We start from the raw sequence: 12,931 nt of genomic DNA on the forward strand, positions 1-12,931 counted from the left end.
CTAATTAATAGTATCCAAATACAACTAGTAGAACTGACAATAAACACAATGGACTGTTAAAGGAAATAGACAAAAACAACCTGACAACACAATGGACTAAATGAAAAACCTCACCCGCTCTGCACGGGGCAAATTACTATAATGTGTTAATATTGAAACTAACAAGGATAGCTGTGCAAATAGTGAGAGGATGCACGGGTGATCAGAAGTGTCGTGGTATAGGATTTTGAAAGCCTCTTTTCTTGCGGTTCCTCGTTGCTTTGGGTTTGGTGTTCATGTAATCACTCTGGGAATCCGACCTCCTCCACTTTACCTGTAAGACAGAACCACAGCAGGTCTGTGAAGAGACATGATGGATCAGAGTAGGGGGACGGAGCTATCATTGAGGACACCGAGATCGTGTCCTCTGGATTTTGTGTGGGGATTTGTGGGAATTTGGGGACCTGATGTGTAGCTCTCATGTCATAATTTAAAGGTTACACACTTTTTTTTTAGACTTTGACTATTTTCAGGCCAAGAAAATTAAAACATGGAGAAGAACAACAATTTTCCCAAATTATATATATATATATATATATATATATAGTAAAAACTGAGATAGTGAGATGAGCTATGGAAAAGAACATTTCATTTTCAAAAGTCACATCTATGTTTTGACTTGCAAAATAGATGATTTAGATTTGATTTTTGGCAATCTGAATTATGTGTTACTGAGGGGTGGTATTGTCAGGTGAGAACTTTTCACTTCTTTTGGTTAAAAGATAATGTTTCCCTATATATATATATATATATATATATATATATATATATATATATATATATATATATATATATATATATATATATATAGTCCAAGTAGTCAAAGAATGACACAAAATGGCTGTTACTGTGTCATTTAAATATTGTACGTGCTTCTATATACAATTTCCAAACTTTACTTTTTCCTCATCTGGTGTTAGTTTGTATGTGCTTGAGGAATATCTTACCCAGATGATGCTGGCAATAATGGTGACAATTAAGCTGTAGATGCCAAAAAGTACGAGCACCAGAATCCAAATCCAAAGAAATCCATTGTTTTGATCTCCACTTGGGGACTGGCATTGGTGTCCTGGGAGAAACATATTTAGGAAGTATTCAGTGTACTTGACTCTATGCACACACAATTATAGATGGGCTCCTGTTGGTTTTAAAACGTATGTACCTCTTAGGAATATTTACCTTCTACAAGTACCAGGATCCTCGAAGTACTTTGCTTTGTTCTGAGGGGGGGAAGGTACGTGATGATGAGCTCACACCTGTAGAAACCATAGCTATTGGCATTCACTCCAGTTAGCATGAAGACTGATGTGTTTGTCGTTTGATACAGTTCTACGCCGACACTGGGGCATGGTGGTTTACACTGACATGTATTGTTGGCTGGGTTGCATGTATGGTTGGAAATCACTTTGTTGTCTTTAAAAAGTTTTAAAGTCACGTCTGTGCCTTCCAACTCTGGGCAAGGCACGAACACTTTGCCATTGGTAGGTACACAGTTGATTTTCAGCTGGTCTGGAGAGAAAAATGGGATAATGATTCAGGGTGCAGTTGTATTTTGATTTGTAACTATAGATGTCTCTTACATACACAGTATAACGTCATATCTCTGATTAGGTGTCATGAACTAAGGAAAGTTTGCTAAGCAGAGAGCTAGCCTATTGTTGTGTTTTGTTGCAGTAAACCGAGTCAGAATGCCTGTGTCTGTAACCAACACCAAACTTTTGCAAAGGAAATTGCTTCTTACAGCTACAACTCCTGCAAAGATTGATTTATTTGCATTTAATTCCCCAAACTGAAATACTCAGGCTTTGAAACTCGTCATTTCACAGCAACTCCACCCCCACACGGAATTTGTTCAATAGCAGCACATCTTAGCACATTTACCTCTTTTAACCAGCCTCACATTTCTCATGAAAAACAGATTTGCCGTGTGAGTGGCATACTTGAGTCAGCCACTGACTGACTTAAGTATGCCACTCACAAGGTGGTGGTTGTGGTTATTGTGATGGAGTGCTATTTGCATGGATTAGTGTTTTTATTGTTTTAATTAAATGAATGTGTTCTGCACTCTATGTAAACAGAAAATGTCCCTAAGTTGAGCAATCACTTTATTTTGATATTCCTCTGTTCACTCTGTTGACTCAGTTCACAATCAAATGCCTCAACCCACAAATTCAGCCGGCATAAGGGTACTATAAGGTTCATCTTAGGTGCTAATCAACAGATAAATAGTCAATAAGTGAATATACAGTATAATCTCTAGAAGCTAAAGGGAACACGTTCCTACACATTGCTATTTCTTCCAACTTAATTTCCCATATTGTATGGGCCTAAACTTAACCAAAGCTGTCAACTAGAGAGTAGTCACACAATACATACACAATACATATCCCCTGCTGCAGTTAAACCCTCTAAATACATTGATGCTTAAGTTTTACTGCACAACTACTAAGGGTGTTAACCCTTAAGGGTGTTATGAAACCAAACAGTCCCACTGTAACCACATGTATGCACAGTAAAGTCTTTTGCAATTACTTGTATTAGTTATTTCTTGCTAATTAATAGTATCCATCTGCTACCTGGATACTAATCTTCATGAGTATATGAATTACTAGAAGCTAGAATGTATGTGTTGCAATAAAGTCTACAACTTACCTTTGCAGATGCTTTGACACTCCGTTGCATGAGATAACCTGCAGCTCAGGAGGATCATGAACATCCAGCAAGCTCTCATCTTTCGCACCGAGAGTGTGAACTTGCCTCCAGCAGAATGATGTCCTCGAGGCTTTCCCTCATCACCTAAAAGTTCAAGCTCTTTCAGCAAACTACGTTAACTGTATGCTGCGGAGAAATCTGATCCGGTACTTCGATATCATCAACCCTGGTTCCATGCATGCGTTCCTCCGACTGTAATGCATCATATCCTCATTGTGCCTCTGATTGAAACACTCCCACGGTGCTGCAGTGACTGAACCTCACACATCCTCTCATGAGGGAAAACATCCTGTGGCAGAAAACGCCTCCTCTTCTGATATTTCCGCTCTCTCCCAGAGTTTGTAACATCTGATGACTTTAGCATTAAATTCATTTGAGACTATGGTTATGTGTTCATTGGCAAAGGTCATTGCGGGACAGTTCTGTTCCTATCAAGTGAACTTATTTGTTACATTGCATCATTGTGTGGAGACAAAGATTAAGAGAATGAGCAGTACTTACATGGAATGCAAATGGTCACTGTAAAAGATATTATGGGAAAATACTCTTGAAATGTGTGTAGTTTCTGCTGTGTAGCTGTTTGTTGCAGCCACAGCTGGAGGTGGAGAGTGACCAAAAGTGCAATGACCCAGTGTTCCATGTGTGAAGGTCAACTGAACACAATGAGAAGCACAAAAACCGGTATTGAGCAGGTTTAAACTGACAACTGACATTTGTGTGATTGCCAAGGTGTCATTGCCTCACTAAAAGGCAGAGGTAGCCCAAAGGCTAAGTGGCAGAGAAATATATTTCTGGGAGAAGTGAACAAGAAACTATACTCTATACTGTATGAGTCATGGATTAAGACATATACAGACGCTGGCACAGTAAGCATGTCAATAAGAATAAAAAGAATACAATATAAGAGAAGGTTATCATCTTTCATGGTGTAGTCCCAAGAGCCAAGTTTTGATTCTTTGATTTAAAAACCCATGGCTTTATCAGCAAAATGGGGTTCATTTGAAAGTGCAATAGCTTTATTTGTCCACTAGATGGTAACAAAGCATTTTAGTTTTAGTTTTCTACCGCTACAAACCAGGAAAATAGCTATTCAGCTCCAATCTTATATTAATTGCAACCATATATCACTTTGCTTCAATACATTTCCCTGTTTAACCCTGTTCACAGCGTTTAACTGCCCAGTGCAGGGATTAGAGACCATAGAAGGGTAGAAAATACTTTGTGTGGCAACACATGGTGACAGATTCATGGGATTGTGAAGTGGGGATAATAGCATTTCTAAATTGTTGTTTGTAATTCTGACTCAGAAAATGGACGATGGGGATTGACGGGTTATTAATGCCATGTGTCCATATGGATAACACGCAATAATCTCCTAATCTGGAACAAGGCCCTTTTGTCTGGTGGTGGCTTTAGGAGAGCATCAGCAAGAACCCCCGCTGCTTTCATCTACTATATTTTTTAACATATTTTACCTTGATTTTATTCTCTATCTTTTTAGCTTTTGTAAATAAGTATATTTAAAAGTAGCAATATACAATTTTTTTTTTTTTATTATTATTATTATTATTATTATTATTATTATTATTATTATTATTATTATTATTATCTTCTGCCCACTGACTACAAGGAATAGCTACTGGAGACTGATGCTGCCTTCACTGTTCCTCCAAGACTGCTACTTTCGTGGACATGTTTTCTTTAACCAATTAATCATCAGACAACTGGGCTAAAATGCGTCAACCAGTCCAATCGGATATCACCGCAATTTATCTCTTTTCCAGTCTACCCTGTTCGTATCTGTCATTTAGCTAGATCATTCCTCTTCTCTGCGATCCACTCTAAATTAATATATTTTCCGACAGGCCCTGAATGCAGCGTTGGGTTCTGGGCTGGACAGGAAACGACGGAGACGCGCAGCGTGTCTCCTCACCAGCTCCGGGAAAGAAGAGTAGGAATGGGATTGTGTGTAGACGAGGCGACGTGTGGAAACATGAGGATAACGGGCGGTTTTTAAACTAGATTAATCTTTTAAACAGATAATTAGGCCTACACGTAGGCCTATATCAGGAGCTTTTCATCTTTTCTCCCTTAGGGCAGGGATATTTGCTCTCCCATTGGAGAACACAGGAGAGGTGAGGACCCTCTTTGTGAATCCCGTTTCACTGTAAGTGATTTTTCTTTATTATTCCGGAATGTTTTAATTCTCTAACGCCTTTTTTCTCTCCTTTTTAATAAGCATGCTGAGAGACTAAAATGTCAATCATAAATAAATGACAATGTATCGAGCCAGCCCATCCTAGATTGTGTTCTCGGGAAAGGAGACGGGAGGAGTAGCTAAAGGCTACTGAATGTTTACCACACTTGTTAAAGACAAGCACCAGTAGGCCAGGTATTAAGAAACAATGTGAATCTGTTAGAAAAGGTGTGTGTTGTGTGGCAGGGTGTTTTGAATGGGGGGGGGGTTTGTGTGTCCCCTATGCGACCATTGAACAATCCCTTTCTTGGGGAGAAAGGGCGTGCAGCGTTTGGGCCGACTGGGAAAAGAGCCGCAGCTTTCATGGGAGAGGCATTTGAACGTGAGCTTATTGTTATGTTGTAATTATGTTGCCATAGCCGAGCCCTTGCACTCAGTCGTTGCCGACAAGGTATTTTCAACCTAATTTTCCTCCTCTGCATCTAACTGAGCAGGAGGAATATGTATAGCCTAGTCTCCACCCTGTTCAGCGGGAGGGGGCTATCATCAGCTCCTGGTAATGGCCGATGGTTTTGTCGCGCTAATGTTTGTATCATACTGGTGCTTTTTTTTTTAAACCCCATATTGTATGTCTTTTAAAAACCTGTAAGATAAGTGGTAGGCTAGTTTACGTTAGTGTGGCTGGGTTGAGCTCATTATCAGTTACCTTCTTCACTGCAGCTCGTTTTAATTCCCTTTGTTGGATGACGCCGCCGGAGATTGGATAACATGTAGCCAGTTTGACCATTGGCCATCCTCAATTTAATGCTAGCGTCCACTTTAGCCAGAAGAATTTTTTTTAAACTACACTGCTTCATTTAGAAAACGTCTTAGGGAGTTATGTGGTGGAAAAGTTAAAGCTCAAACACATTGTGTTTAAACTTTGCTGCTGCTTTTTTGGCAAAAAAATACTAAGAGGTTCCGAAACACCTAGCTATGTTTCCCTCTCAAGTCTAACTCAGACTTGGCATGCATTCAGATATTAACACTAGAAAGATATTGACCCTTCATTGACAGTGGGGTTCAAAGGTCATTTGTAGAGGAGCTGCCTGCACACCATGCCGCTGGCTGGCTGGCTACCATATGGGCCCAGGTAGTCACTCAGTTAACATTGCCTGTGGGTTATTTACTCTACCAAGGCCAGGCGAGGACAGTTTTTTAACTGTTCAGCTTTTGTTCGGGGCTGAATACACAAAACAAACCCAACAAAAAAGAGCCACTAAGATGCCACTTGGTCCAGCCTTTATTCCCCACAGTGGCATTATAATAGGCCGTCTGTGTCCTTAAGGCACGCTTAATTTGCATCCACAAAGCACTAGACTAGAAGCACATTATTCTGGGCATGGATACAGTGCAGCAACAATGCAGCCCATTCGCTTGCAGTTCAGTTAATGGGATGAAAATAACTACTGGCCTTCTGGTCGCTTCCCCTCAGGCAGATGCCTTTAGGCTTGTCATGTTTTTTGCAAGAGGAAAACAGCAGGAGTCATATGCCACTTATTACTTTTATAAATACAGAAAATGAACCCAGTGATATGTAGTTTTTGTTCCTTTGGGTATTGTTATTGTGTCTCTGTTTCCTGCTGTGTCCCATTATGAGTTGAAGAACTTGTATTATCAACTGGTTATGTAAATATTTGCTCTGTTTTAAATGTTAGAAGCAGCTTTGTGTGGTTATTTTTAGGCCTGTGGCTGAATTGCAACAGGTTTATTGGCATTGTAGTTGTAACGTATCATATCATATAATTTAAAAAGAACAAGTGCTTGTTTGATGCAGTATCATCATTTACATATGCCATGAACGGGTTTGTGTTGTGATGGCATTGGTGCACACACAAACAACTTAAAAAGTAACAGTGGACATGCGCCTCATAATACAGCACCTCAGGGCATTTACTCAGTAGACTTAATAGTCCTGAAGTCATTGCATTCAGGTATTATGGTATACAGCTCAGTCATAAAAAGCTCACTCGTGGATTAAGTTTCCAGCCACAGAGGTAAAACACATGTTAGAAGAGAGCGTGTCATTTCACTGCTCCTGTTTAGAAGCACATGTAAGGAATTTTTCACTGTCAGCTTTCTTTCTCAAGGGAGGCTATTGAAAAAAGAACCTAGGGAGCTAGAGTATATATTTTGGAAGAGCTCAAAATACATAACCAGAAACATGGTATTCTCATTCTATCCACTCTGTCTTGTTTCGCCAAGTGGAAGGGAAGAAAAATAAGCCTGTCTGCCTTCCTCCCTCCATCTCTCTGCTGCCTTTCATCCTTTTTTGTGTACGCTTGATTTCCTTGGGATGTAGTTGATTAGATGAGAAAAACAGTTGTCAAATAATGTTTTGGGTTTGAGGAATGATGCCATGAGACTGCGTTCAGAGAAGAGAGGTTTGAAAGCTATTCTTGGTTTGTGTGTTAGCAATTCTGCGTGCTGGTCTGCCCGTCTGTCAGCACTTTACTGGCTCTATCGTGCGAGTTGCAAGGGCCATGTCTGACCTCCTCCCATCCATCCACCCATGTCCCATGGGCATAAGTCTGATCTGCACAAAAGCTCCAAAGACGAGGTTGGGGGTGGCGATGGTGCTTGGTGTAAGTTTACCCAGGTTGTGTTACAGCCAGGGGGTGTAGGTGGGTAGTGGAGGGCAGGCGGAGGATGGCACTTCAAACGCAGCCTTCAACACACCCTGATGAAGACCCGAAGGGGACAGTGTAACCTGATATTTCTACTGATAGGAGGTACCTTGCCTTGGGTTGGGGAGTTGTGAGTAAACTGCAAAAGGCCACCAGCTGCATCGGCACTCCTTGGTACCAAACAAGATGCAACATTATGGGTGCGTTACATGAGAGAGAAAGTGTCTGTGTCATTCCACCTGGGTGTGTTCCCCCCTTCTTGTCACAGGCACGCGATCCCAGCCTCTATAGGGCCTTGTTTTGTAACATTTTGCTGACCTTTGGTGACAGCTGCCCCTGCCATTTGGAAACAAAGACAAATGGCTGACCAGCCCGCCAGTAGCCTGCAAAACCACTACTGTTTCAGATAGAGTTGCTCTTCCTGTTGGCCTTTTCATACAAACCTATAGACTCATATCTGTGCTCTCTATGGCAGGAAATAAATTGTTTGAGATTCATGCAGCCTTTTCTTTTGTGATGATTGATTTCTTGTGAATAGTAAGGATAAGGCAGTGGAGCCTGCACTTTTACTCTCTTATGTGGATGGTGTAGACATCAAGGTGTGTCATGCCTGTGCTAAAGCAATGTATTGACAATGCAGCCTCTATTCTCCGACCGCACCGCTGATTGGAGTAGGCAGAACCAGGGCACCCTCCTCTATTTTCAGGGCAATACAGGATCTGGTTCCTTGTTCAGCAGGTGCATTCAAGCGCATACGCAGGTCTTACAAATGGCGAAGACTGAACTACAATTGGGTGTCTTTGCCATGTTAGTTTTCATATCTGTGCCATTAGGTGAACGCTTTTTCCTGAAAGAACTTTCATCGCTGCATACGTTTTTAGTACAGGTCAGTCCTGGTGGGATTTACACTCTTAAAGGAAAAGTCCACTTTTCAGTACAGTACATTGCTGGATAATATTCAATTTGCGGTTTCCACTGTGTTCCAGGGGTTATTTCATTAACATTCCACCACCATCAGAGAAAAGGCCTGCACTTGTTGCATCTAGCTGTGAGTTCAACTGTATAGATGAAGAGAGCTGGTGCAAATTTTGAAGTGGACAAAAAGTGGTAGTTGCACCCCATACTCACTTCGCTGTCCACTGAGGCTTGTATAATTGTTAAGCATCTGTAGAAAATTGTGGGTCTGGAAATAAGCCCTTATTTTTTTGATAAGGAGGGGCAGACACCAAATTTTAACATGATCTGTATTTGTTTTTAAGGAGACTTGATGCACCTATTAAACTACATAACTCAGTGTACATGCCTCAGTCTTTCAGTCTTTATCTCCGCATCACTTCTTCCTTGATCCATTTTCCTATATTTGATCTGATCTGCTACAATACATTGTTGTTCATTCGTTAATTGTCCCTTTTGTGTGCTACCTCTTTCCCTCTACCCTGTGTTTAAGCAGCTTAGGCAGCTATTAATCAGTGTGACTTTGACAATGGCAGGTGGCTGATTCTCGCTGCTGATGGGACTCCGTCCTCCTCTACTGTATAACAGACGGTGTGTTCCATTCACTGTTGCAGGGGGTCAATCTTTGTTAACTAAAAAGGAAATGGGGGGGAGGGCCCTATAACATTTTCTTTTGTGAGACATACTGTCTTAATTGTTACACTCTATCACATTCAGTCATCGTGAACAACACCTGTATTGATCAGTGACTACCCTATAGTCTCGAGGCCCTCTTGCTGTGTTTTTTCTTCACCTACCTTTTAAGTTAAGTTGCACACAGTTGGGTAATCACCCTGAACTTGATTTAGCATGCAAGGGTGGAAAAGGGAATCTCATTCTCAGCTAGAATTCCAGCAGCTGCAATGGGTATCACCGAGCTGAACGCATATGGGGCCGTGGAGGCGGTGATTTATGGTATCATGTTTCTTTCTCCTCCTCACCTGCCCATGTAATCCACCACAAAGTCCAGTTAAAGCTCCACTGTAACAGTCACGGGATGGGTTGATGGATGGGGGCGGTCTGTCTGTGTGGATTGAGCTGGGCCATGGATAATGGGTCTTTGACATGGAGAGAACACAACATGCTTAAGGCAAGAAAGAGTGCTTCAGAGATTATTAAAATCCACACAAAGTGCTAACTCAGAGGAAATATATACATGTGCTGACTAGCTGCTGTATAAAAAAAATACACATTGTTGACAGGATGATGTATGAGCTGTCTGGGGTAAGATGTAGACTTGAAAGAAGGAAGTGGATTTATTTCCTACTTTGTGTATTGCTTGTTATTTTGCACCCCTGATTGAATTAAACGGCCAGTTCTTTGCAGCAGATCATGCGACGTGTTCTAGCCTGGGATAAACATCAGCACAGCCAGTTCCTCTGTTGTCTCTTTTACCCGTCTGATCAGAGTTCAGCTAGTTCTCAAGAAACCATAACAGCGGTTTGCGTGTCTGTGTGTTTATGGGGCAGGATTGATGGGGTTTGTTTGCCTTTTTGCAGTCTCTGGTAACACTTACAGCCCATCATACAAACACAGATGCAAGCAAAATGAACTGCTGTTTTCCCTCACCTCCCTGTGAAATGCCTGCCACTTGGCGCAAAATGTTAATACTTGTAAAGTTGCTTTCTAATCATTGACCTCCCGGTTACATTCCAGTCAAATCCACTGAGGATTCAGTTTTATATACCACTTAGAATACACTAACAATTGTGGCATTATAAGACTATCGGAGAAAGTTATTATATAGACATTATAATGTCCTTAGATCAGCAGTGTTGGGGATGTCAAGTTTGTGTGTGTTTACAAAAGCAGCATTATGTGCCTGAATCATTTGGAACAAACTAATATATTGTCACGCATAGAAAATAGACTTAAGACCTGCTGAGCATGCACTGGATTTAAGTTGTCATCCTCTTGAATTGTAGCAATTGTAAGGATTTTGTTAAACTACATACATACGCTGAAGCAAAAACTCTTACATTATTTAAATGTTCCAACCGTTTTCAAGTGTTTCTGTGTTCAGTTCAAGACACAAACTATCACTACACCCACAAACTGGGGCTGAAATGGTTTGTTTTGCCATTAAATATGCAATGTAGCCTACTTTTCCCCCCTCAGACTTTAACTACACTCTCACCCATAATCATGAAAGTTACCCCAGCTCGTGTCTGTTAGAAGTAGCTACACTATCCAGGCGGTACTTCAGCGTGTGGTGAATCCTCGGAAGGGAAACCAGAGGGGGTTGGAAAGCAGCCCGCCCTTATCACATCTCCCGTTCATAACATCCCGAGGCAAGAGCCGCGAGGGTCACCACACATCGCCACTGTAACTAGTGACTCCACAACCGAGCTGGCTGCCAAAACAACTTGGGGAAGTGAAAGAACACCTGTGAGGAAACCATTTTAATTTTGGTTAAAGATCGGGGATGCGGAGAGGACAGGAGAGCAAGGTTTATGAGAATCAATAAAATGTTCTTCAGTGCAGCTGATGTCATGTGAAATACGATGGCTTGGAAACACTGAGGTCATTCTTTGTTTTCCTTGTGTCCTCTGCCAAATCCTGGAAGTCACACTTTTTTTTTTCACAACACTTGGCTTCAAGCTAGTGCTCTGCATTTACTGTACAGCTTGATGTTGGCAGGCTGCTCCATTTTTCTTTTTTTACACCAACATTCATGTAGGACACTGAAGGAATCTCGAGTTTCAGGCCTTGACCTACAACGCTGAGAGAATCCATGTAAAAACAGCCGTGCTTGCCGTGGTTGAAGCGGATTGACACATTTTTTTGCTAGAGAATCCCTTGACAGTCACTCAAACCTGCAGGCTTGATCTCACAAAGTAGCGCTGTGTGTGTGTGCTTGTGTGACTGCCTTTTGCCAAATCTCATTGACTAATACCCTGGCAGCTCTGCGAGTCAGCCCAAGCCTCTATTGAATGAGTCTCTGGGTTAAGTTAGTGGCTGAGTGTCTTGCTAATCTCTCTCTGCTCCGCTGATCTTCACTCTCTAGTGATTCCTGATTATTTTGCCCCGCGTGCCACACAGGCAACTCTACTCAGTGAGACTGACCTGCCCCCAAATTTGGCACCATGACCGGCTTTGAGGCTATATGGGGAGGGCCACTTGGCGTATTTGAGGTCAGTCAGCTTGACCCTACACTGCTGTTGAGAGATTATTGGAAGGAAACAGTGTAAATCAGAAGTGAGTTTTCTGTTATTTAACCACAGCTGTAAGGAAGCTGTGCTAATGATGAGGTTTGAGAGTTGAACCGATTTTTCTTTTTAGCAGTTAAATGAAACCAGTGCACACAAAGGACTATTATGATCCAACACAAGAGGAACAGGTCCAAATGTAGACTAACACAAGAGGCATTTGATCATGTAACTCTGTATATGTGTGTTACATTACCCATAAACCCCCCCGGCTGCCAGCCAGCCAGTGGGACCTTCATCAGATCCCACTGGCCATCGTGGGAACATTCCTGACGCAGCAATATTCCATAATTCCCACCATGTGTGGTTTTTCCAGAGCAGGGTACTCGCCTGCTGCACGGACCGTGGAGAATCCCACTGAGGAGAGGAGATCAACTCCTTGTAATCGCAACCAGACATCACTGTGTGAGAGTGGGAATAGCACAAGTAGTGGAAGGTCCATTCAATAACTCCCATCACCATGAGGTAAAGCTCATAAAGAGGGCAGGTTGTTTGTTTAGCCTTGCTGGTAAGTCACTTAACCTGAACAATTGTGTATTCACCAGCTGGCAGTCATTTGAGGAATGCAGCCCCCCAATGCTGGTCATGTTGGTATCTGGTATTCAAATCTAAAATTGGCAGACAACTTTTGAAGTGATTTTTTTTTTTTTTTTTTTTTTTTTTTTTTTTTGAACTACTGAAGAGGTCAGGCCATCCACTGAGCAACCATGGAAGCTTTGAGTTGCACTTGACTTGGTATAAAAGCACACTGATCAATACTAATGCATCTTCTCAGCAAAGATTGGCTTTGTAGCGAACCATCAATTATCTGACTGCTGCTTTACCTAAATGCCCTTACAAGAACACTCAGGGTCACTGCTGAGGCCTTATCTTGTTCTGAAAGCAGACTAAGGTGCCCCTGGGTGTTTCTGATCAATAAATCTCCCTTGGTCCAGCCATTGTTATACAGATTATTAGTGTATTCAGGCAGTGGTTCGCAACCTTTTCGAGTTGCGACCCCCCCCAGAATAATCAAGTTGGTGTTTGCAACACTAAATATAACACATAAAGGGTACAAAACTCACACAGCATTTTAAGAACGATTCCCCAGTGTAAAATCACTTTTTTAATGTTAT

At 41.7% G+C, this 12,931-nt stretch overlaps 2 protein-coding genes across 2 annotated transcripts in view; one reads left to right on the forward strand and one right to left on the reverse strand.

Moving 5' to 3' along the window:
• Positions 1-87: 87 nt before the first annotated feature.
• si:dkey-1h24.6 (T-cell-specific surface glycoprotein CD28) lies at positions 88-5,728 on the reverse strand. Its single transcript, XM_028571752.1, has 6 exons — positions 5,655-5,728; positions 3,253-3,404; positions 2,692-3,106; positions 1,219-1,548; positions 987-1,108; positions 88-313 (listed from the first exon to the last, which is right to left on the reverse strand). Exons 3-6 carry the CDS (start codon positions 2,768-2,770, stop codon positions 203-205), a joined length of 642 nt encoding a protein of 213 aa, XP_028427553.1. The 5' UTR covers positions 2,771-3,106; positions 3,253-3,404; positions 5,655-5,728; the 3' UTR covers positions 88-202.
• Positions 4,645-12,931, forward strand: part of raph1b (Ras association (RalGDS/AF-6) and pleckstrin homology domains 1b) — a 42,692-nt gene continuing 34,405 nt past the window's right edge. Inside the window, exon 1 of the mRNA XM_028572467.1 lies at positions 4,645-4,918. The gene's annotated coding sequence lies outside the window, so the exon portion shown is untranslated. The remainder of the gene's footprint in view (positions 4,919-12,931) is intronic.

This window comes from Perca flavescens, chromosome 24 (genome assembly GCF_004354835.1).
Source record: "Perca flavescens isolate YP-PL-M2 chromosome 24, PFLA_1.0, whole genome shotgun sequence".
Classification (NCBI taxonomy): domain Eukaryota; kingdom Metazoa; phylum Chordata; class Actinopteri; order Perciformes; family Percidae; genus Perca; species Perca flavescens.

Coding starts and splice junctions, on each gene's coding strand:
- si:dkey-1h24.6 (XM_028571752.1), bottom strand. CDS start 2,770: ATGAGAGCTTGCTGGATGTTCATGATCCTCCTGAGCTGCAGGTTATCT. Junction 1,109..1,218: donor GATCCTGGTACTTGTAGAAG/GTAAATATTCCT, acceptor TGTTTCTCCCAG/GACACCAATGCCAGTCCCCA. Junction 314..986: donor TTATTGCCAGCATCATCTGG/GTAAGATATTCC, acceptor TCTGTCTTACAG/GTAAAGTGGAGGAGGTCGGA.